The 23668-nt window shown below is 49.0% G+C and overlaps 1 protein-coding gene and 1 long non-coding RNA gene across 2 annotated transcripts in view; one reads left to right on the top strand and one right to left on the bottom strand.

Moving 5' to 3' along the window:
- The window catches only part of LOC131482658 (uncharacterized), a 185093-nt gene that overhangs the window by 25572 nt on the left and 135853 nt on the right, over positions 1–23668 (top strand). The window lies entirely within an intron of this gene.
- On the bottom strand, positions 17297–18830 carry NEUROG1 (neurogenin 1). Its single transcript, XM_004586424.2, has one exon. It carries the CDS (start codon positions 18593–18595, stop codon positions 17861–17863), a length of 735 nt encoding a protein of 244 aa, XP_004586481.2. The 5' UTR covers positions 18596–18830; the 3' UTR covers positions 17297–17860.

Genomic DNA, 23668 nt, shown 5'->3' with positions numbered 1-23668 from the left:
ACAGTGGTTTCTTACACCTTTACATGGCTCGGCAATTTTACTCTGAAGTCTTTTTCCCAGGGAAATGAAAAGACATATCCACCCGCCCACAGGTGACAGATGAACTGTTACACACTCAACACTGGAAGACTGCTTGACAAATGAGAACATGAATCCCTGAAGTACACAGCGTGACTCTGTCTGCAAAGTGCTATGCTGAGCAAAAGGCACACAAAAGAGAACAGATTGTATGATTTCATTCATATAGAACTCTGGAACCCATAAAACCAAAGTGGCAGAAAGAAAATCAGTGGGTATTTGGAGCCTTGGGAGGGCGAGCCCTGGGTGGAAGAGGAGGCGAGGGGATGTTCTGGGCAGCAGCAGGAAGGCTCCGTGTACCGACAGGAGACATGGTACATGCAGATCAGGCAGCTTGCCCACTTGTCAATGCTCCTCCATACATCTACAGGTGCAATATGTGTCTTTTGTTGCTTCAGTGAAAACAGAAGCAGTTACTTTTGGGTGATGACATGAAAGCCAATTTGTGTCTTATTTTTAATGCTTCTCTGTAATTCTAAATTCTCTGTAGCATCTCATCACTTTCCTTTTCAAAGCAAACCCAAAAAACCAGTCCTTGTACAAATATTCTCCTGTTGGAAGCCCCTGTTTGGCTACTGTCTCCTTGGTCCCTCAGTTAGAAATAAGGGACTACCTCATTCCAGGTACCCAGTGTCTTGCTTGATACCACTTCTACGCCATTAGTCTTCTGCCTATGCTGGTGTTACTTCCAATGTAGTTGGTCCCTTGCCCTGTGAATGCCCAGTGGTGGGAGAGATGGGCCTGACACAGAGCCCTGGACATTGGCTGAACTCACTGGAGATTTCTCAGACTACTTGAAGGGAGCTACTTAGCTTGTTTGTTCAAGGGCTGTCATGATTTATGTGTGTTTCTGTAGATAAAAATGCGAGAATCCTTCAAAAACTCATGGAAACTGAGCCACAGATAAGTTCATTTAGGTGCCAAAAAAAAAAATCATGGCACTGTCAATGTGGCATGATGGGTTAAGGTGCCATCTGCAACACCAGCATCCCGTATGATCTTGGATTTGAGTCCCGGATGCTCCACTTCCAATCCAGCTCCCTGCTGTTGCATCTGAGAAAGCAGTGGAAGATGGCCCAAGTGTTTGTGCCCCTGCCATTCATGCAGGAGACCCAGATGGACTTCCAGGCTCCTGGTTTGGGCCTGATCCAGCCTGGTCATTGAGGAGTGAAACACTGGATGGAAGAAGTTTCTCTCTGTGCCATTCTGCCTCTCATAATAATAATAATAATAATAATAATAATAATAATAATAACCTACATCTTTAAAAAAATCAACACAGAGCTTTTTTTGTTTGTTTTTTCACAATGCGTAAGTTTCATGAACTTTTTGAAGGCCCCTCACACATGTGATTTCGAAGATTTGTTATGGACAGAGAAGTAGACACATCCACAGATTAAAGAGGGGCTCTGAGGCAGGGCCTGGAGCAGCTTCATCTGAGTTCTGCTGGGCACCCCTGTGAACTTCTGAACCTGCATCTCTCCTGCCAAGAAGAGGGATGGTACCTTCCTTGTGTGGTTCCCAGTTGGCAGGTGCATGGCATGCTGCAAGTGCTTGGACCTGGCGGCCATATCCATTATCACATCTGATAACAAAATAAAAAAAGGGAATTGTGCAGATGCAAGAATACTTCCAGAGGAAACCATATGCACCTATAGCCTCCCCCGATTCGTGGCTACATAGTGCCAGTCTTCCAAAGTCAGTCAGAACTTAATTTTCTTCCACCTGAACAGTTTCTGGAGAAAGCCAAAACCATTCCCAGGGGTTCAGAGGTCCCAAACGGAGTTTGGGTTTTTTGCTGGCTCTGGTCTTCATTCAGGTATCAGGTGGCAGTCCGGCCTCAGCCCGGAGGAGGCTGGCTTTTTCTAGATGTGTGCCGGGGCTGGGCCGACACAGATCTGATGAAGGTTGTGGGATCTCCAGAGAACAATCGACTTTGCAGGCAGAGCCCCTTCTGCCGGCCCCTCGGTGCTGCGTTACTCTTGTGAATGCCAGCGCGCCGCTCAGTGCGTCCCGATGAATGGCTGTGTTTTGATGTTTTGTTTTTGGTCGGAGATTGAAGTCCAGTGTCTTGGGACCCAGTGACTTGCGCTGACCTTCCTGCTCCACGGACAGGGCCAGATTTCACCCCCTGGAGGCTTCTGCACACAAAACCTTGTGCCTCACAAGGGCAGGTGCAAGGAAAGTCCGGGGAAACCTGACGTCTTTGCTGCCTCAGAGAGGCTAGCCTGCTTCTGCCGGGGAGTTGGGTTTCAGCAGCTTTTTTTTTTTTTTTTTTATGTGGAAAGCATATCATTAGGGGAATCTGGACAAGACAGGGTGACTTATTACAGCTGCTGCGTAAGGCAGTGAGAAAGCTGGAGTGCCTGAGGATATTCCGGGCTGATGGTGTCAATTTTATTGCTAATCACCCTTGCTGCATCTTGGCAAGGGACTGGCTTCTTGGTGGAAATCCCTTTGCTAGTTAGGGGCTCTCTAATTCCCAAAAGCTTGTTTTTCATCCAAATTTGCATTCCAGTCTTGGAATCAGGACATCTTTTTCATGCCTGGTGTCTTAACTGAGGGATTAGCTCTGTGAAACCTGTAACCATTTCGGAGCTCTTTTGATACCAATTTCTCTGGTTTTGATTTGATACATGTGGCTAGCTTTTGCTTCATTTTGATCAACATTTATGTCAAGTTTGCTAGGGATCCCTACTCAGCCCTTCACTCAAACTTTACATACTGACCTAGTCATCATTGTCTTCTTCTTCTTCAAGATTAATTAATTAATTGATTTGATGAGCAGAGTGGCCAAGAGAGAGTCAGAGAGAGATCTTCCACTTGCTGGTTCACTTCCTAAGTGGCTGCAGCAGCCAGTCTGGGCCAAACTGAAGCCAGGAATCAGGAACTCCCTCCTGGTATCCCACATCACTCGGGCCATATTCTGCTGCTTTTCCAGGGTATTTTAGCCAGGAAGCTAGATTGGAAGCAGAGTAGCCAGGGTTCAAACCAGAGCTCTGATATGGGATGCGGGCATCACAGGCAGCAGCTCACTTCTCTGTGCCACAACCCCAACCCTGTACCCGGGCATAGTCTCCATGACCATGGAACATGAGCATCTTTATTGACTTGACCTTCAGGGGTGATAAGGAGCTGGTTATCCCTGGAGTTTAAGCAGCTTTGTGCCTTGAGTTTTTCCTTTGAGAGGCCCCTTAGTGGCATTAGAAAAGCTGTGATATTTGCAAGGGCTCCCTGCTCTTCTACCCCACCCCTTCTTCTTTAAAACTCCAGACTCAGCACACCTGTAAGTCTCCTCCCTGGCCCTTCCTCTGCTGTCCGGCAAAGGTCCTGCCAGAAGCTGAAGGTGCGGGGTTGGAGAGGGGCTCTCTGATTTCTGTTCTAGTACTCTCAGGACAGGAAGGGGACTTCTATGAAAACCCATGTGGATCGCTCAGCTGGGTGTCAGAGAAGCCCCTGCTGCAAAAGATAAAACAGACTGTGCACTAGTGCTAGGTGTGGTTCTGTTCTTAGTCATTCTCTGCAGAGTTGCGTTTACCAAGTTGTGCTTCCGAAGTCACTGTTTTTTCTTGTATTGGTTACCTCCCCAGATGACAGATACCCAGGGCAGGAGGCAGCTTCTTCTCCGTGTGGCCAATCCTGGCCCCGCAGTGGAGGAATTCTGACCAGCTCTGATGAGGAACATGGAATTGTGTGTCCTGTCGTTCAGACAGAGAGCATCCTTTGAGTCTCAGAGAGCACCCTCCCCCGTGATCTGGGTCCTAACAATCTCTGTTATCCCCTCGAACATCTCCCCGCTACCTCTCTGACTCCCCCCCCCCCGCCGCCCGCTTCCAGCCTCTTGCCAACACACCATGTTACCCACTTTGTTTGGAGTACTGCCCCCGGGCTCAGCAATATCCAATCCTGTCCCTACCCCCACAAGCCCAAAGAGGCCCTCTTCCAACAGGCCTCTCCTGACCAGCACCTCTGAAGGACTTTCTATTCACTCTTCAGCTACTTTTTTTTTCTTTACATCTTTGCAGGGCTTTAAAAAATTATTTTAACTGTCTGATATTTGCTTCTTCACCTAGGTAGTAGTTTGTCTATTGACTATCTCTTCTACCAGGGAACGAGCCCTATGAGATGAAGACTCATGCCTGTCTTGTTCTCTCAAATCCAAGAACAACACCAGGCACATTTAAGGATGTTTCAAAAAGTTCATGGAGAATGCAATTAAAAATAACGGGAGGGATGGGCACGTGGTCCCAAGGATGGAACCCTGCATCCCGTATTGAGCAGCCTGGTTTCAGTCCCTGCCTGTTATGTTTGTTCCCCGCCCCCCCCCCCCCCCCCGAGAGACAGCAGGTGATGGCTCAAGTGCTTGGGTTCCTGCCACCCACTTGAGAGACCCAAGTTGAGTTTCAAGCTCCTGGCTTCAGGCTGGCCAGCCCTGGCGGTTGTGGGCATCTGGAGCGTGAACCAGTGAATGGAAGACCTCTGCTTGCCTCTGTTTCTTTGCCTTTCAAATGAAGATAGGTAAATATTTTTAAATGGAATTTATTTTGGTGCCAAAAGAAGTTTTGAATTCATGCATATGAGAAGTTTCCAAAAGTTCTTGAAAAACATGTATTATGAAATAACTATATGCATTTGTATTCCCAAATGAATCTCTTAATTCAATTTTTGGGGGGATACCTTGATGTACCCTTGTCAGAGACACTCAGTAAATATTTGTTGAATATGTGAGTGGGTCCCCTCCTGACCAGGCACTTACTTCTTGCTTTTGTGTTGATTATGGGATTTCAGGGTTACAGCCAGGCATACAGCAGGTTCTTTGTATGTAAGAATGCCAACATAGTTATCTGACCTGTTAGAGAGGAGCCCAAGAAGAGAAATCCTCTCCCCTGGCCTTTTGTTTGACTGCTGTGAGTGACAGTCACTGAGAAACCCTATCATAATGCTGGGGGCCACTGCCCTGTGCATAAGAACGCTCGCTGCTTATATTTATGCACTCCATCTGATTGTCCAGTATGTACACAGTGCTGTCAGGAAGTCTGAGGTTGAGCTCCTAATCCTAATTGCAAGCCAAAAGGACAGACTACCACAACTTCATGATGTTAGAAGATAGAGATGGTTGAATCAGAAATGGAAGACTGCTTATTATTCACAGCAATAGCCCAGTAGCCATAGTATTGGCATCTTCATACTAGTTCCCAGACCTGGATTCTCATACACTGACGTGGAGAGGGTCAGATGGCATCTACACACTCCATAGGTCATAAGAAGAAGACTGGGGCTTAGGGAACTTGGCACTTTTGTGCTGGACCATCTGCCTGTACCTTGCTCTAAGGGAGTCACCACATCTGTCTTCCAAAGCTGGATCATACACAAATATCTTCGAAAAGACAGAAAATGCAGCAGTCAGGGTGTCTGCTCACAAGATGTACACCAACACATTGAGACCCATGGCAAATTATCATGCAACAGGAAGCCTTCACATTTATTGAGAGAGTGCATGAAGGGAAATACCAGCCGTTTTATGCAAGCATTTTGTGATTGGACAAGACATGGTTTACTATAATTAGGAACCCAGATCTTGCTAGGGAATCAGTTGTTAGGGCAGTACTGTGGTTAGGAGTATGTGTCCTAGGCTCAGGTGTTTGGGCTTAAATCCTGCCCAATGACTTGTTACCTTTGAAGCTCTAGTCTCTCGATTCCTCACCCTGAAAGTAGAGATAATAGGATTGTCCTGATTATATAAGCCAATGCAATTCAAAGTGCTTGGCTTGGTGCCTAACTCCTGGTAAGTATCCAAATAAGTGTTAATTACTAGACTGAACTATATGAAATTGTCATTTTGGTAGTTCAAATATCAGCAGTTTAATGTGATCCAACCCAGTTGTATATCCATTATTATTAATCTTGAGATTGGTTACAGACCAGGATGTATGAATGCCTGGGAGGTGGAGGGCATGCCCTGGGTCAGGTGAGGACAGCATGCAGGGCCAGGAGAGTGTCTGAGAAAAAAGAGTGGACCTGGAACCAGATGCAGCTCCCAGCACCACCTTCTCCTCTCATTAACCCTGTGACCTTGGGTGAGCCAGCTAACGTTGCCTCATCTGCGCTACAGACACAATAATCCCTTCTACTTCACTGGACATGGTGAAGCTAATGTCAGATGATGGATGTGAAATGCGTTGTCACCGGGAAGAGACTGTCCTCATGTCCTCGTGTCCTCATGCTGAGGATGGAGGAGTCTTGAAACAGAGATGTTCCAGTCTAGGCTTGAACCAGCCCCATTTGTGGTTGAACAGCAAACAATTGAACATCCCCCTTTGCTAACTCTGTGAATCACAGTTCTGCACTGAAGTATAGCTCTGACTTCCGAACTCAGGCTGTGGTATCAGAATTGAGTTACACCAGTCAGGTTTGCATCAAAAGCCTCCAGCCTCCAGCCCTGTGGGGACCATCTGGTGACCAAAGACAGACCATCTCATTACAAAGGGTAATTGGCTTGCTACTCAGCCAGTCAATAGCCAACCTGGATCAAGCTCTCATAATGAGCCAGACCCAGTGCAGGCTCTTTACATGAATCACTTCCCACTGAAGCCTTGAAGCACCTGCGCTAGAGGCAGGGCCACTGTCCTGGATGTTCATTGTCCAGATGAGGAGTCTGCGGCAAATAGAGCCACACATGAGGAACTGGCAGATCTGGACTGGTGAGCTGGATGTTTGAGATCCCTCAGGGAGGGCCCAGAAGCATCCTTTATGGGAGGCCTCCAAAAGGCAAAACCCCAGAATGATTTTTCCGTCCAAGCTCCCCCAAAACAACAGACAGGCAACTGTTGCTGGGGACTTGCTAGCTGTGGGAGTGACTCTGTGTCTCTATTCCTATAGTCACCTGCTCTGTGTGTGTTCAAATGGTTAATTGATTAGAAAGGCAGAGTTAGTGGGAAGGACAAACAGAGATCTTCTTTTCATTGTTTTACTATCCAGGTGACAGGATCAACCAGGGCTGAATCAGGTCAAAGCCAGTAGCCTCTTCCAGGTCTCCCACGGGGGACACAGGAACCCAAGCAGTTGGGCCATCCTCTGTTGCTTTCTCAGGATCATTAGCAGGGAGCTGAATAAGAAGTGTGGCAGATCGGTCTTATCCCATCTGGGATGCTTATACTGCAGGTTGCAACTTAAAACGTCATAACACGGGGCTGGCCCCTGTTCAGTCTTTACTTACACCTTTTCTATTTTTAAGATTTATTTATTTTTATTGGAAAGGCAGATTTACAGAAAGGAGAGACAGAAAGATTTTCCATCCTCTGGTTTACTTCTCAGTGACTGCAATGGCCATCTGAGCTGAAGCCAGGAGCATCTTCCAGGTCTTCCACATGGGTGCTGGGTTCCAAGGCTTTGGGCTGTTCTCCACTACTTTCCCAGGCCACGAGCAGGGAGCTGGATAGGAAGTAGAGCAGCTGGGACAAAAACAGGCACCCATATAGGATACTGACAGGTACAAGGCAAGGATTTATCCATTGAGCCATCGTGTTGGGCCCTGCACATTCTTTTTGAATTTTCTTTTTATTATTTATTTAAAAATGCATTTATCTATTTGACAGGCAGACTGAAAGCAGGAGAAAAACAGAGCTTCCTTTTTTTGGCTCACTCCCTTAGTGTTTGCTATGTCTGGGGTTGGTTCAGGCCAAAGCCAGCAGCCCTGAATTCCACTAGGGGGTCTCCCACATAGCGAGGCAGGGCCTGAGTACTTAAGCCATCCTCTGCTGCCTTTCTAGGCGTGTTGTCAGGGAGCTGGATCAGAACTGGAGCAGCTAGGGCTGAAGCTGTACTGTGATGTGGGGTGCTGACCCTCCAAGCAGAGCTGAAACACTCTACACTAACATTACTGGCCCTAACTTTTGTTTGCTTTAGAATTATTTTTCCTGAGAACTTTTTCACGTGCTCATTTGCCACCTATATTTCCTTTTCGATAGAGGATTCATTTTTTTTTTTGCCAGATTTTATATTGGATCATTTTCCCCCTGATTTCTGGCCTGTGAGAGTTCTTTATATGTTCTGGACACCAGTCCTTTATCAGAATGTGTTTTGCAAGTATTTTCTCCAAATGTATGGTTTATCTTTTTCATTTCCTTATTTGTGTCTTGAAGATCAGCCTTTTGTGTTTCTTTGAAAGTATTTATTTCCATTTTGAAACCTGAAGAGAGTTAGAAGAGAAAGGGTTTTCTCTCTGGTGGGTCAATCCTCAAGTGGCTGCAGCAGCCAGAGCTGGGCCGGACCAAAACCAGGTATACAGAACTCAGTCCAGGGCCTGCCCACCCCGGCTGGCAGGAAGGCAAGCACCTGAGCCGTTACCTGCTTCCTCTCAGGTGTGTGTGCACTTGCAGGAAGCTTGACTCAGAAGCAAAGTTAGAGCTTAAACCCAGGCACTCCCAAATGGGTACTGACATCCCAAGCAACAACCTAACTCCTGTGCCTCTGCTTCTGTGTTTTATTTAAGAAATTTCTGACTAACCCAAGGTCTCCATTATTTTGGGCCCCACCTCGTTTTCCTAACGTTTACACTTTCTTTTTTTTTTGAGAAGACAGGTTAAACGAATCAACACCTTAGGATTAGATCAATCTGCCAGCAAAACCTCAACAATCTCATTCTAGGATTATTAATTTTTTTAACAAGTGGCATATATTAAAACACGCGATGGGGGAAGCAAAAAGCACACAAGGCTAAACAAAACCAGAAAAATCAAGATACAAATATACAGAGAGCCAATTTACTGAACAATAAAACAAACGATCTAAACCTAATGTGCAAATGAAGGCTGCTAACATTCATTTCATAAGTTTGTACATGGATAAAAGTTTAGCTGCTTCTCCTGACTTCAGAGTGCAAGCACAATACGCTGTGTTTAGAGAGCAATACTTTGAACACTCCAGAGAACAACAAGATTCTGAAATCCCAGTTTATTTTCATGTTGTGGACAGATCTGGTCAACGGCAGCTTAACTGTTTTGCTTGCAGAGTCTTGATGTTTTCGTACAATGAAAATCTTCAAGTACACTTTGTGGGCCCCTCACCCTGCACCCAACAATGAGGAGAAAACAGGAAAATGTAGTATGTTGGCTAAAGCTGGAGCAAAGTGCACTAAGATGTTAATCTCCCGAACTCAATAGCTGTACTAGTCACCTTTTAAAATATAAATTACTCTTTACTCATTTATGGTGCAATAAATGTTACAAGGAAGACTTGCCACATTTCCAAATTTTCACAGATGATTTTTCAAGAGCTTTATTTGGCTTTATGTCATCAGATCTGGATTTTCAGAGTTGATGGAATTTTCAGAGTTGATGGAATTTTCAGAATTGATGGAAAAGTTATTTTGATAAATTATTACACATGAAAAAAGTGCACTTTTATTCCATAATTTTTCATTCAAGTCAACCAAAACGACACAATTACTCAACATTTCAGTGACAAAATCAGCTTCCTCAAGAATATTTTGATTTTACATTTACGGGTACAGTGTGGTAACTGCACGTATTTTATGTGTGACAATCAGATTAAGCTGACTATCGTTTTTATCTCCTTTTAAGTTTTATGACCTTCTGTCTTTCCTTTTGAGTTAGTCCTGCGTCTGACAAGAGTAATGGGTTGAGGTTTGTTTTTATTGCATACAGGTATCTGCTTTTTTCAGCACCATTTGTTGTAATCACTATCCTTTCTCTGTTGAATTGCCTTGGCTCCTTTATTTGAAGTCAATTGACCATGCATGTGTGGGTTTATTTTATTTCAGGATTGTTTGCTTGGTTTCATTGACCACCAATATCACCTTGTCTTGAAACAAGATGATTTACATTGTCCCAGTGTGTTTTGTTTTGTTTTGTTTTTCCAAAATTGTACCTCTAGATGATCATGTTGACTGTATGATGGTGGCTTTATTTCTTCCTTTTCAATGTGCCTGTCTTTTGTATATTTTTTTTGTTTATTCTGTTGGACCACCAACAGGTTGTTGGGTAGGAGCAATGAAAGAGCAGATTTCCTTGTCTCGAAGCTCTTGATCGTTGGGAAGAACATTTAATTTCTCAACTTGAAATCTGATGTAGTACTAGGTTTTTCATAAAATCCCTTTATTAGGCTCATAAAGTTTATATTTCAAGTTTGCAGAGTGATTTTTTTTTTTTAAGATCACAAATAGATGTTGAGTGAGGGATGTCACCTACAGCTTTCTTGTGATGTCTTTGGTTTGGGATCAGGATAATACTGCCTCATACAGTGGGTTAACAATGTTCTCTCTTTTTCTGTGTCCTGGAAGAATTTCTATAGAGCTGACACTGTTTCTTCTTTAAGCGTTTATGTTGCCCCCTAAGTTTGTCTGTTGAGGACTTTAATGTGATCATATTCATGGATGAGGCTGTCAGATAATAATTAAGGTTAAATGAAGTCAGGAGGACCAGATCCAGACCCCATGGGATTAGTGTCTGTCTAAGAGCCATCAGATCTCACTAGTTGCCTGTGCAGGTGGACCATGTGAGTGTGCAGGGAGAATGTTCTCCTCCTTTTTGCTTCCCATTTCATTGATGTTTATTCTGGACTATATTCTTTTTGCTAGCTGAGTCAAATTCTCTTTATCTTTAATATTTGAGAGTCAGAGAAACAGAAATGCGGAGAATTCCCATCCACTGTTCCGCTAGCCGAATGCAATCACGGCCAGGGCAGCTGGACCTGTGGAGCTCAATTCACAGCCATCCGTGTGGGTAGCAGGAACTCAACTGCTTGAGCCGTCATCACCACCACCCCATCACAACTGAAGACATTTTCAAATCTGTCTCCTTGACAGATAGATCCCTTAGGAGTGTGAGGTTTCATTGCCATTTATATGGGAATTTTTTAGAGATTCACCTGACAGGAAGATTTATTTAGCTCTTTTCCACTGCAGTATGGTATAAACATCAATTGTTAATGTCAGTTAGTAGTATTCAGATCTCCTGTATCCTTGATGGATTTTTTTAAAAAGATTTATTCATTTTATTACAGCCAGATATACACAGAGGAGGAGAGACAGAGAGGAAGATCTTCCGTCCGATGATTCACTCCCCAAGTGAGCTGCAACAGGCCGGTGCGCCAATCCGATGCCGGGAGCCTGGAACCTCTTCCGGGTCTCCCACACGGGTGCAGGGTCCCAATGCATTGGGCCGTCCTCGACTGCTTTCCCAGGCCACAAGCAGGGAGCTGGATGGGAAGTGGAGCTGCCGGGATTAGAACCGGCGCCCATATGGGATCCCGGGGCTTTCAAGGTGAGGACTTTAGCCTCTAGGCCACGCCGCTGGGCCCCCTTGATGGATTTTTTAAAAAAAGATTTATTTATTTTTATTGGAAAGTCAGATATACAGAGAGAAGGAGAGACAGAGGAATATCTTCCATCTGCTAACTCATTTGCCAAGCAGCCACAACGACTGGAGCTGAGCTGATCTGAAGCCAGGAGCCAGGAGCCAACGCCAGGAACTAGGAGCCTCTTCCGTGTCTCCCACACAGATTCAGAGTCCCAAAGGCTCTGGGCCATCTTCGACTGCTTTCTCAGGCCACCAGCAGGGAGCTGGATGGGAAGCAGGGCCGCCGGGACATGAACAGGTGCCCATACGGAATCCCAGCAGGTGCAAGGCGAGAACTCTAGCCACTAGGCTACTGTGCCAGGACCTGGATTTTTTTTTTTTTAATCTACATTCTCTGTAGAGGATTGAGAACTGAGTGCTGAGGTCTTTAAAATCTGCACATTGCATTTGCTTTTCTAGTGGTATTAATTTTTTCAGAAAGGAATTTTGAATGAAAATCTGCTGACATGTGATGTAGCTCCCATGTGGTCCCATTCCGTCAGCTGAGGCCAACTGCTTTGACCAAATCTAAAGTCAGTGGGACAGGAAGGAGCCATCAGTCTACTTAGGAGAGCCATGTAAAGATGGGGAGGTACTATGGTTTTTCATCCAAAACTACTTAACTGTCGTTGTGGTGATAGCAAGAGGTGGTGATGGTGGTGGGGGACCTCTGAGAAGGGGTTGGGGTGTGAGGGCCCTGCTGTGGCGAATGTGTTAATGCAGGAGTGTGCTCTTGATCCAAAGATAGCAAGCTTGCCACCTTCCCACATGGGTACAGGTGTACATGCAGGTATGCCTCATATGGCGCCTCCTGCTGTTAGTGTCCAGCAAGACGCCCTTGCCTAAAGGCTCTGCCGTGCCATTAGCCTGCCCAGCTTCCATCCCTATGAGAAGTGGGCTTGTTTTCTTTAAAAAACGACCCAGGCTACACAGAAAGTCAGATATCACACGAACCACATGTTCTCCCTTAGAAGCGGGAGGTAAAACTAGAATAAATAAATAAATATCTGGGCATCAGCATTGCTGAAAATGTAGTTTTGTAAAACTGATATATTTGTGAAACCAAGCATTAAGAATGTTGTACTACTATGGTTTTAATGATTCATGATTACTTTAAAATCTATTGTATGTGAGTTAAATTTTTTAAAGAATTCATGAATTGTTGTATGCATTTCCACTGAGCTAGGGTCTTTTTGCTTTGCACTTGTTAAACTTATTATTCAGTGAAGTAGTAAGCCCTCCTCCCATTTTAAAACTGCAATATGAATTTAAAATATGTTATCTCAAAAACTGAAAAAAAGAAAAAGACAGGAGATGACAGAAAGGGAGAGAGGGAATATCCTTATGTTCTTAGAATTGTATCTGCAAACCATATTGCATCTTAAAAGCTTACCAAAAGATTTTAAAAACTCAAATGACCCGGGCTGTGAGATTCTGACAGGAGTGGAAAGTTGACTGAGATGAGAAAGACAGCAGCAGCAGTAAACAGTAAAACCTATAATGTCACATGCTGGGTGCATGGTAGATGCTCAGATCACCTCAGGATGAATTTCATTTAATAGAATGAAGCAGCTGTTAGCAAAAGCCAGGGGAAGGTTCTTTGCACAGAATAAAGTTCAAATCAGAGTTGATAAAGTGGCAGGGTGATCTGACTCCTAGATTCTGCTTGTTTCTCAACGTCTTAAACATTTGTGACCATCTTGGCATAAGTGGGTAGTACCCATTGTCCCTCACTATTAAGGCTAGAACCCAAGGGGCAGCACTACAAAGACAGTGGACCTCAGCAGACAACTAGTGCTGTATTTTTTTTTTCCTTGAGAGCTAATTCAAGAAGCAGCAGGAACAGAAACACTAGATCAAGTCCCAGGTTCAGGGCTTAGTAGAGTGTGGCCTTAGGCAACTGATCTGCCCTGTGCCTCACTTCCTTATCCTGTGTAGTAGAGATGGAGATATTATTGACTTGTCAGCCTAAAAAACCTCAGAGGGCCTGGCTTAGTAGCCTAGTGGCTGAAATGCTTGCCTTGCACACACTGGGATCCCATATGGGCGTCGGTTCGTGTCTCAGCAGCCCCACTTCCTATCCAGCTGCCTGCCTATGGCCTGGGAAAGTACTAGAGGACGGCCCAAAGCCTTGGGACCCTGCACCCATGTGGGAGACCTGGAAGAGCTTCTGGATCCTGGCTTTAGATTGGCACAGCTCCGGCTGTTGCGGCTAAACATCTGCTCCAGAATAAATCTTTTTAAAAGATGTATTTATTTTTATTGGAAAGTCAGATTTACAGAGAAGGAGAGACAAAGAGGAAGATCTTCTGTCTGCTGATTCACTCCCCAAGTAACTGCAACAGCTGGAGCTGTGTCGATCCAAAGCTAGGAGCCCAGAACTTCTTTCGGGTCTCCCACGTGGGTGCAGGGTCCAAAGGCTTTGGGCCATCCTCCAGTGCTTTCCCAGGACACAAGCAGGAAGCTGATGGAAAGTAGGGCTGCCAGGATTAGAGCCGGCACCCATATTGGACCCAGGCGCATTCAGGGCAAGGACTTTTGCCCTTAGGCCACTGTGCCGGACACCAATTTTTTTTTTTTTAAAGATTTATTTATTTAGGGACTTGTGTTGTGGTATAGAAGGCTAAGCCTCTGCCTGGGACAGCAGTATCCCATATAGGCACCAGTTCAATTCTTAGATGGTCCAGTTCTCATCCAGCTCCTTACTAATATGCCAGCAGAAAATGTAGATTTCAAATGGAGGGAGCCTGTGCCAACAGCCTGTGCCTTGTACCCATGTGGGAAACTCAGAAGCAACTCCAGACTCCTATGTTTGGCCTGACCCAGTCCTAGCTTTTGTGGTCATTTGGGGAGTGAACCATTGGATGCAAGATCTGTCTCTCTTGGGTCCGGCATGATAGCGTAGTGGTTAAAGTCCTTGCCTTGCATGTGCCAGGATCCCATATGGGCACCAGTTCTAATCCCGGCGGCTCTGCTTCCCATCCAGGTCCCTGTTTGTGGCCTGGGAAAGCAGTCAAGGATGGGCCAAAGCTTTGGGACCCTGAACCCATGTGGGAGACCAAGAAGAACTCCTGGCTTCTGGTTTCGGATTGGCTCAGCTCCAGCTGTTGCTGCTACTTGGGAAGTGAACCATCAGATGGAAGACCTTCCTCTTTGTCTCTCCTCCTTTCTGTATATCGGCCTTTCCAATAAAAATAAATAAATTTAAAAAAAGATCTGCCTCTCCCTCTATCTTCTCTCTTGGTAACACTACCTTTAAGACAACCAAATAACTTTTAAAAATGTCTATTTATTTATTTTGACAGACACAGGTAAGGCAGGGAGATAGAGATTTTCCATGTGCTGGTTCACTCCCCAGAGAGCCGCAAGAGCCAGGGCTGAGCCACGCCAAGCCAGGAATCAGTCGCTTCATTAAGGTCTCCCAGGTGGGTGGTAAGGGCCCAAGCACTTGAACATCTCTTGCTGCTGCATTTCCCAGGCACTTGAGCAGGCAGCTGGATCAGAAATGGAGCAGCTGGACTTGAACCGGTGCCATATGGGATACTGGCATTGCAGGCAGCCAGCCTTGACCTGTGACAGAAACAATGCTAGCTCCTGAGATAAACATTTTAAATCGCCATCCTCCTTTCTTCAACGTGACAGTTTTTAACATTTGTGGAAAAACAGAGTTAAAAAGTAATTTGAAAGATAAATTTGTATTGGTGCAAACATTTTTTAAAGTCCCTGCATAGTTTTTTTTCATAATAGGGCTTCTGTATGAATTAATTTTTGGAAGGTCTTCCTACATTCTCTTCCTTAGGCTAGTGTTAGCTGGTCAGGAGAGGCCTGACGCTGCTGCAGGTGGCAGTTCTCCGTGGCAAGGTGCTCTTGGATTGTAACTGTGTGGTGGCAAAAACTGGGAGCACAGTGGGCTTGCAGATTCTTCACTGTGGGTGATGACTGGTGAGCTCATGTTCAGGGTGGCCGTACAGAGCAATTTGAGGCAGTGCTCCGATGGTGTGAGCCATTTGCTGGTGCTTTTCTCCATACGTCTGGACAATGATGCAGGCAATCTGTTCTTGCTCTCTGTGCCCCACAGGTGCAGCTGCGTCCCTGATGAAGAGTCTCCATAGGGAACCCATCTCCTCGCAGGCCCAGCCCTGTGTTGCCTAAAAAACTGGAGGGAGTCACTTCCAACCACCCTATGCCTGGCAGAGCAGAAAACCCTGTGCTGACCAATCTGTGTCTTCTGCTCCACTGAAACGCAAAGCCTGATGATGGAATTCCTTCCAAAGTAGACAACAGAGCAGGGCCCTGGTTTAGGTCCTTCTGGTGACGAACTTATTTTATTTTATTTTTTAAAGATTGACTTATGTTTACTGGAAAGACAGATTTACAAAGACAAGGAAAAAGATTTCCCATCTACTGGTTCACTCTCTGGGATCCTGGCACTTGCAGGTGGAGGATTAGCCAATTGAGCCAGCCCACCCCTCCCCCTGAAATGAACTTTTACATGGAGTTTTTTTGTTTGTTTGTTTTTTCACATGGAGTTTTTAGCAGAAGTGATTCTGTTCTCAGTCTTCACACTTGTCCTAGAGGACTCTTGATCTCCATGTTGAGATTTAGTTAGAGACAGTGTATGACTCTCTCAAATCTTCTACAAAGTCACCTTTCTAATCTAGAAAGGGGCCTCTTGCTCAAGGCCGAGGTAAGCAATGCCTGCTGGAGACCCAGTGAATGAACCTGTGGATCCAGCTCACCAAGCCCGGGGAAGAAGGGTTGGGTTAGGGGAAGTGTCCGTCCCTGGCTTCCCTAGGAGGTGTGCACTGGCAGAGGTGGCCATGGTCTTTGGGATGACTTTGGGAACAGGCAGCAGCATTTCAGTAACTCCCTCTTTTGAACTCTCACATTCTGAAATTTAAAACAAAATCTGCCACTGGCTGGTGCCAGGAGCTAATTGTGGGACAACAGACAAAAGCTGGCGCGTGTGGGCAGCCGATATCTCCAACAACAAGGACAATCTTTGGCTACTGACCTCAGGACCCTGTCACCCAGTCTGTCCTGCACCCCATCTCCCTCTGCAGGTTGAGCCCCATGATGGGGGGCGGGGCAGGGCAGGGCACCCTAGCTGGCAAATGCAGGCAGCTGCACACCCCACTCAGGGACACAGCATCAACACAATGTGCCCTGGCCCCCTGCCTCACAGTCAGGGTACCGCAGTTCCGAAGCATTGTTACCAAATCAATTTCCCCCCGTCTAAAAAGGTTGTGAGAGGAGGGGACCCTTCTGCTGGGCCCAGCCCAGGCCCACCTGTCGCCGGGCCCTCCTCACCAGTGGCCTCGCGGTATTGATCTCCCTAATCCCCTCTCTTTGAAACACACAGCCAGCTGATGCGGAGTGCTCAAAAGAAAAACTCTCCCACCGCCCCTACCTCTACAGGTAGCAGGCGCTTCCCCCGCACCCCGTCCCGCCTAATTCCCCCTCACAAGTCCTAATTGGCTTATGGGGAGCCTGAAAGATCTCCCCGGTGTTAGCTAAGAGAAAGGGGGGAAGGGCAAGACGGAAGCAGAACACCCTGATCCCTACGCGTTTCCCCATGGGAATCAGGTGCGTTTTGATTGTTTGGAACCAGGACTGGAGGCTGGGTGGGATAGTGTTACACGTCAGTGGCCGAGCCACAAGGGGTAAGGAAGGAAAGCGAACCCAGGACAGCAACATTAGGCCAGAAACGTGGGGACTTTTTTTGTTGTTTAATTTTAATTTTTACTTAGTTTTTGTTTCATTTACACCGACAATCTTCAGCACTAAAACGTAAACTTTAATAGCTCATAATAATAAATTCTTTATGTACAAAAATACATTTTCGTAAGAATGAAGCATCTTGAATAAATTAGAGGACTCGGCCGCCTGGTCCGAGCGGGAGCGCGCCTGCGGGAGTGGGGGTCGGTGCGCATTACGCGGGAGCCCCTCCTTGTCTGTGCCCGTCAAGCCTTTTCATTGTCTTGTCAGCCGGCTCGAACCGAATTTTCATGCTCGTTTTTCTTCATTAGAGTTCTACAAATTGTAAAATTGACTTTTCACCTTGTCTTCGGGGCCTGCTCTATCCTTGTTTGGAATCACACTGCAGCGGTGGCTGGGGTCAGCTCGGAGTCCGCCACAAAGGCGGTTTTGTGGAGTTGGCAAAGTGCAGAAGCCAAGTCCGTCTCGGCGCGAGGCGGGGTGGGGTGGGAGAGCCACAGAGCGCCCCCCTCCGGGTTGAGCGCTGCACAGGCACATGAGGGGGCGGCGGCCGGTCGGCCAGGGGCCAGGGCGCAGCTACCTGGGCGAGCGGCTCCGGGATGCACCACCCCTTCAAGCCGCCCGCTATTGGAGGGGGCTGCGGGGACGTCCTGGCTACTGTCTGCGGCCTGGGGGCGCGGGGGTGGCCACCGCGTGTACTGCGTGGTCTAGTGGTAAGGAACGAAGCAGGGCGTCGTGTGCAGGAAGTCCTTGGGAAGATTGGGGAAGAAGAGAGAGTCGCCGTAGGCGAAATCTTCAGAGGCGGCGGGACTACTGGGGTCAGAGAGCGGCGAGGCGGCCGCGGCGCAGGGGGAGGACGCGGCCGCCGAGCCCCAGGACTCAGCGTCACTGGCGGGGCTCGGGGGTCCGGGGAGGCAGGGGGCGCAGTGCGGCTGCAGGAGGCGCTCCCGGGCGCTGCCCCCGGCCAGCCCTTGGTCTGCCAGGCGCAGGGTCTCGGCCAGGGCCCAGATGTAGTTGTAGGCGAAGCGCAGCGTCTCGATCTTGGTGAGCTTGGTGTCGTCGGGGAAGGATGGCAGCACACTGCGCAGCGCGTCCAACGCCGCGTTCAGGTTGTGCATGCGGTTGCGCTCGCGGTCGTTGGCCTTGACGCGCCGGCTCCTACGCAGCGAATGCAACAGCGCCTCGGAGCGCACGCGCGCGCGACCGCGACGCCGACGCCGCTCCTGCTCATGGTCCTGAGCGCCCGGAACGTCTGGCGTCCCGGAGACCCCCGACACACCCCTGCGGGCCGGCGCGGACGGTCCTGAAGCCGAGGTTGGCTGCTGAAGTCTGGCACAGTCGTCTTCGTCGGTGAGGAAGCCGGACAGATCGCTGCTGATGCTGCTACTGCCGCTGCTGGCGCAGTCGAGGTCCGACAGGCAGGTGTCCAGACGGGCCGGCATCGTCGCGCTGCGCAGGACGCAAGGACGGAGGGGAGGGCACCTAGAGGACTGGAGCCCGGGCTGAGGGCACGGCTGATGGGGCGCACTTACGTTCAGAACGGCCCGGGGTTATTTTATGCTCAGTGAAGGCACGAGGGTCTGGGAGAGCGCAGGGGCACACGGGGAACTTGGCCTCGCCTGCAGGGACCACGCGCCCGCCTGGTCTCCCGAGTGATGTGACGGGTGATCAGATCAGCTCGTGTGAGCACCAAATGTGGCACACGACCGGCCTCAGGACCCCTTAAGTACCCGGCGCAACAATGGGAGCCTCCCTCACCCCCCTCCCGCCACCTTCGCCCCTGCGGCAGCCCCGGTGAATGGAGCGCGGCGGCAGGTCAGCCCCGTGCAGCGCCCGCGTATTTGCATAATTTATGCTCACGGGAGGCCGCTCGCGCCCCTTCCCTGGCTGGCCGGAGCGTGCCCGTAATTACCGCCGGCCAATCGGCGGCGCAGCCAGGCCCCGGGAGCCGGCGAAGGCTCAGCCGGCCCGGCGTCTCCGGCAGTGCCACGGAGGCGGGGGCGGCGGTGATTAGCCACCGAGGCACGCTCCTCCGGGGCGGGCTGGGCGCCCCTCGCTGGGCTGGGCTGGGGTGGGCTAGGGAGGCGGGGCACGGGCAGGAGTGCGTGAGCTAAGCCTCAGGCTGCCTGAACCTAGAGCCTGGATGGAAGTCTGGGTTAGCGTCCTGTTTTCTGCTGCTTAGTGGCCGCGTGACTTCGGACAAGGGGCTTAACTTGGTTAAGCCTCCCTTTTCTCATCTCGGAAATGGGACTCTGGAAGGCTGATGAGGAGATGTGGGAAGCTTGAGTTGGGTGCTTTCGTGGCCTAGCGGTGAATAAGTGATGGCGAACGGAGCGTCCTCAGAGCCCAGGCAAAAGGACAGGAGCATGGCCTGCTCCACCCAGCCTGGTGAATGTCTTAAGCGTCACATAGGGGCTGAAGGATTGAGAAAGAGAAATTATGTCCGTGGGCTCACCGGAATGCCCTCTCTTTCGGCATCTAGACCTTTTCCCCTCTCCGCTCCCAGAATTCATGTGCTTGCACCCCATCAGGAGCTCCCTTACCCCCTCGCGCCAACGACACTCACCTGACCTGGAAGGGTGGTGAGCACGTGGAGGAGCCTCTCTCCCAGAAGCTGCTAAACTCAGACATTCCAGGTGTCTTCAGGGCAGGGCAGGAGCAAGTCGGCTGTCCACCAGTCCTCCCTGGCAAGCAGCAGCGGCCCAGGCATGACTGTTCAGATAGCTACCGGGGAACAGCATTGGTTAGAGTGGGAAAGGCATTGAAAACAAGGGGGTACCTTTAAACTCAGTCCATGCCCGCTCCCCATGACATCTGGGTGGTGACCTGCGACCAGGGGCCTGGCCATCAAAGCCAGCTCTCCCCACTTTGGAGACTGACCAAGTGGCACTGGGGTGCTGGGGAGTCCTTTCCTCCAGCTGCAGTCTGTGAGTGCCCTCCCTTGGAGAACAAATGTGGTGGACCAGCCCTGGTACTGGGGCTTGAGAGTCTGTGCAAGTCACAGGAAGTAGTCTCTGCCACCTGATGCTGGCAAGGACTGTTGTTGGATGCTTTCTGGATACATTTGTGAGAGCCAGCCGGAGCCCAGAGGCCTTGCCGCCCTGGGCCTGGTTTTCCTCTCTGGGTGCTTTCACAAGGCCTTAATGCAGTGCCACCAGCCTGCCCTTAGGACATCTGTGGGACCTGGGCTCTTATTGTCTTGAGCTGTCACAATACCATACACCGTGTGCTGAAGTCACAGTTTTATTCCATCTTAGTCAGGTGGCTTTACGTTCAAAGCCAGGGTGTCTCGGGGTGCCTTTGGGGGCTTCTCTCACTCTCGCTGGGTCTACCTCACCCTGGTCTTGCCTCCTGAATCCACCTGGCCTTCCTCTGTGTGTCCTTGTGTCTTCTGCCGTCCTGCTCCTTAAAGGACACTTGTCGTTGGATTTAATAAGGCCCAGCTCATTCATTCTGGGTGCTTTCTGCTGAGATCCTTACTTTAATTACATTTGCAAAGATCCTTATTCCAGATAAGGTCACATCCTGGGTTTGGGCTGGACGTATCTTTTGGGAGACCAGTCTTGACCCACTGCAGCCCCTTTTTCCAGACTCCTGGAGGAGAGGTCTGGCATGGACATGGATTGCTCTGTCTAGAGTAGACCCATGTCTGCTGTTTTATCAGCCTGGTACCTGAATGGCCTTCCGTTTGAGAATTTTGGGTGTTTGGCCATATGGTTTTAGGTGTAGTCCATCAGGTGTCCCACTGGAATCTAGGCTGTGAAATAGTGACAGGTCATAGTTCCCTTGTGGCATGGCAGCACTGTGGAAGAACCAGCGGCCAGTGGCGACAGAGGTAGTCAGAAGCCAACGGGCCTCATGATGGGATTCTTCCCAGGACCTGCCCTCAACTGTGGCTGTAGTCTCCCCTCTGCCCTCTCCAGCCTTCGCACCCACAGCACAGGCTCTCACAGAGCAGGTCTTTCTGTTGGGGTTGGCCTGCTCAGTGTCTGTGGTTTGGCAAAGTGAAGGGAAAAGTTCAGTGCTCAGGTTGCTGAAGCACAGGGACCAAGATGCTTGTAACTTTGAGGCAAGCCAGAGACTGCACTGATGGTGTGCTCTGGGCTGGCCACTGGGCTGGCAAGTACCCAGAGTGGCTGGCCGATAGGGACCCTGGGCTCCGAGTCATGGAGGCTAGGGTTCAATGTCAGTTGTTGCACCTCATTCACAGGAAGCTGAAGCAGGAAACGGGCAAGTCTGCTAACCCTCGCCATCTCCTGATGGTCAAACTCAGGCAGTTTCAGGAATCTTTTCTTCTCAGCCTATTTCCATCACAATCAGCCAGCAAGTGCACACTGAGCACCTCCTGTATGCTGTCTTGCTCTGGGAACACAGGCAGGCCTGTAGAATGGGAGAAGGAGAGAAGAGGCCTCTGCCAGAAGGGGTGTTGAGAGCCCGTGAAAGGGGTAGATCTGAAGAGCTGCCTAAGAGAAGAGGGTGGCCAGAGGTCTTGCGGAGTCTTGGAGAGTTGTTGGCATGCGAGCAGACAAACCCAGCAGAAGGGAAAGTTGGGGTGCCTAGGGTGGCAAATTGAGGGAGCAGTTGGAGTGGTGCTTTTCTGTGGGGACCCATTGAGAAGGGGTTCCCAGGCAGTTGTGGCAGGCCTTGAATGACCATGGGGTTCTCTCTCTCTCTCTCTCTCCTGTCTCCTCCTCCCATGGCTTCTCTGTGAGCAGGGCTGTCAAGTTGTTCCAAGGGTGCACAGAGCAAGAGCAGCTGGCCTAGGGACCAAGTAGAGGATGCAGTCTAGCCTTTTTACCTCCTGCCAGGCCATACACCTGACCAGAGCCAGGACCTCTTCCACTGACATACTAGGAGCCAGCAGGGGTTCTGACGCTCCTCCCACTGAATGAGCTGAGCTGGTAGGCATTCTGGCATTGAGGCAAGTGTGTGTTGTGGCTTTTCCATACACATTAGTACTTGTCCTCTGAGCTTTTCAGAAGTTCACCCTCCCAGGGACCCACCAAGGGTGAAGGTGAGAGCTTTCTGCTGCATGGGAGAGGACAGGAACCCTTCTTGGGGGATCCGTACCCTCCCCGAGGCAGCTGAAGGTTTATCCTGCCCTTGAAATCCCTCCAAGCCCAGTGCCAGAGCATACCCATGGGGAATCCTCATTCCCATGCATTAGTAGGATGTGAAGTGGACAAGTAATAAGCCCTCCGCTTCCCAGCAGGTACCAAGGAGTGCAACACCACACCAGGTGTTCTGGCTACCTGGTACAAGAGACATATAGTTGCCATTCTGCTGGGAGGTTGGACTAGGGATGGAGTCAGTTTCTCACACTGTGGTGACGAAGGTGGGGGAATCTCCTCCCTAGAGGCCTGGACTCAGAATCTCTGACAATGTACACCACAGGCTGAAGCCACCATCAGCGGATACCTGGCGCTGGTTCATCTACACTGGGATGGGTTTCTGACTTGGGCATCCTTCCTCCTGAACGAGCTAAGTTTGTCTGCAGACTTGAGGCAGATTGGGCATATTTATGTGACAGCTCAATGATGCTCTGCCCACAAGAGCTTTTCACTTCAAGGTTGCTGGGGCTTGATGCCAGGACTGACGTCCTCCTGTGGCTTTGCCTCCGGCCAGTCAGATGGAACCCTGACAGGCATTCTGGGCCAGCAAGTGCCTGCCTGTTCCAGGCAGCCCCGGAGAACCAATGAGACTAGCATTTCTTTATCTGAAGGACTTTCCTAGAGTCCACACATAGGCGAAGGAAGCAGCTTTCTCTAGGATGTAAGTAAGGGGCCTTTGGGGGCAAGAGCACGGAATTGGATACTTGCAGGATCTGTGAGCATCTCACTGTTTTGCATTTTTTTTCTTCTTAAGTGAAGGCAGGCCAAAATGGGGATACAGAGGTAAGAGGTGAGGTTTTTTTTACTAACAGCGTGGTCTAGCACATATGAAGGCAAAGCAACCTGCTAATCACAGGGCTATTTCAGGGTTTGGAAATGAGCTTGAAATCATCAGAGATGGGTCTGGATTTCATCTGTGGGTGAGCATCTTCCCACTGTTGCGGTGACCATATACAGACCCCACCTGGCGTTGGACTCCACAGTCTTCTAGCTTTTTTGCAGATACAAGCCTGGGTCAGACGGCCTGCCTGGCACCTCCAACAGTTTTGCCAAGCACAGGGGCCTGAGATTGTAGATGTGCTGTAATGGGAACTGGTTGGCAAGGTTAGTTGTGTGCATACTTAAGTCCTAGGATGGTGATGGAATGTCTTGAACAAGGGAGGCACCATCATATTTCACACACTTCCTCCCTCCCCAAACACATTTCTTCTTTTTTTAAACTGAGTGAGAAGTCTCATTCCCTGCAATTGCTTTGGTTACTGACTCCAGGAGTGAACCCTCGGCTATGTGCTACAGGCCCCCTACGCAGCATTCTAGTGTTTGGAATGCTGCCGGGCAAGGCCAATGGCAATAAGGGGATCCATGGCAAGAAATTGTGCACAGGGGAGGCTGTTCCGAACGAGA

This window comes from Ochotona princeps, chromosome 19, assembly GCF_030435755.1.
Source record: "Ochotona princeps isolate mOchPri1 chromosome 19, mOchPri1.hap1, whole genome shotgun sequence".
Lineage (NCBI taxonomy): Eukaryota > Metazoa > Chordata > Mammalia > Lagomorpha > Ochotonidae > Ochotona > Ochotona princeps.
This window is presented reverse-complemented; position numbering and strand designations above follow the sequence as displayed.

Coding starts and splice junctions, on each gene's coding strand:
- NEUROG1 (XM_004586424.2), bottom strand. CDS start 18,595: ATGCCGGCCCGTCTGGACACCTGCCTGTCGGACCTCGACTGCGCCAGC.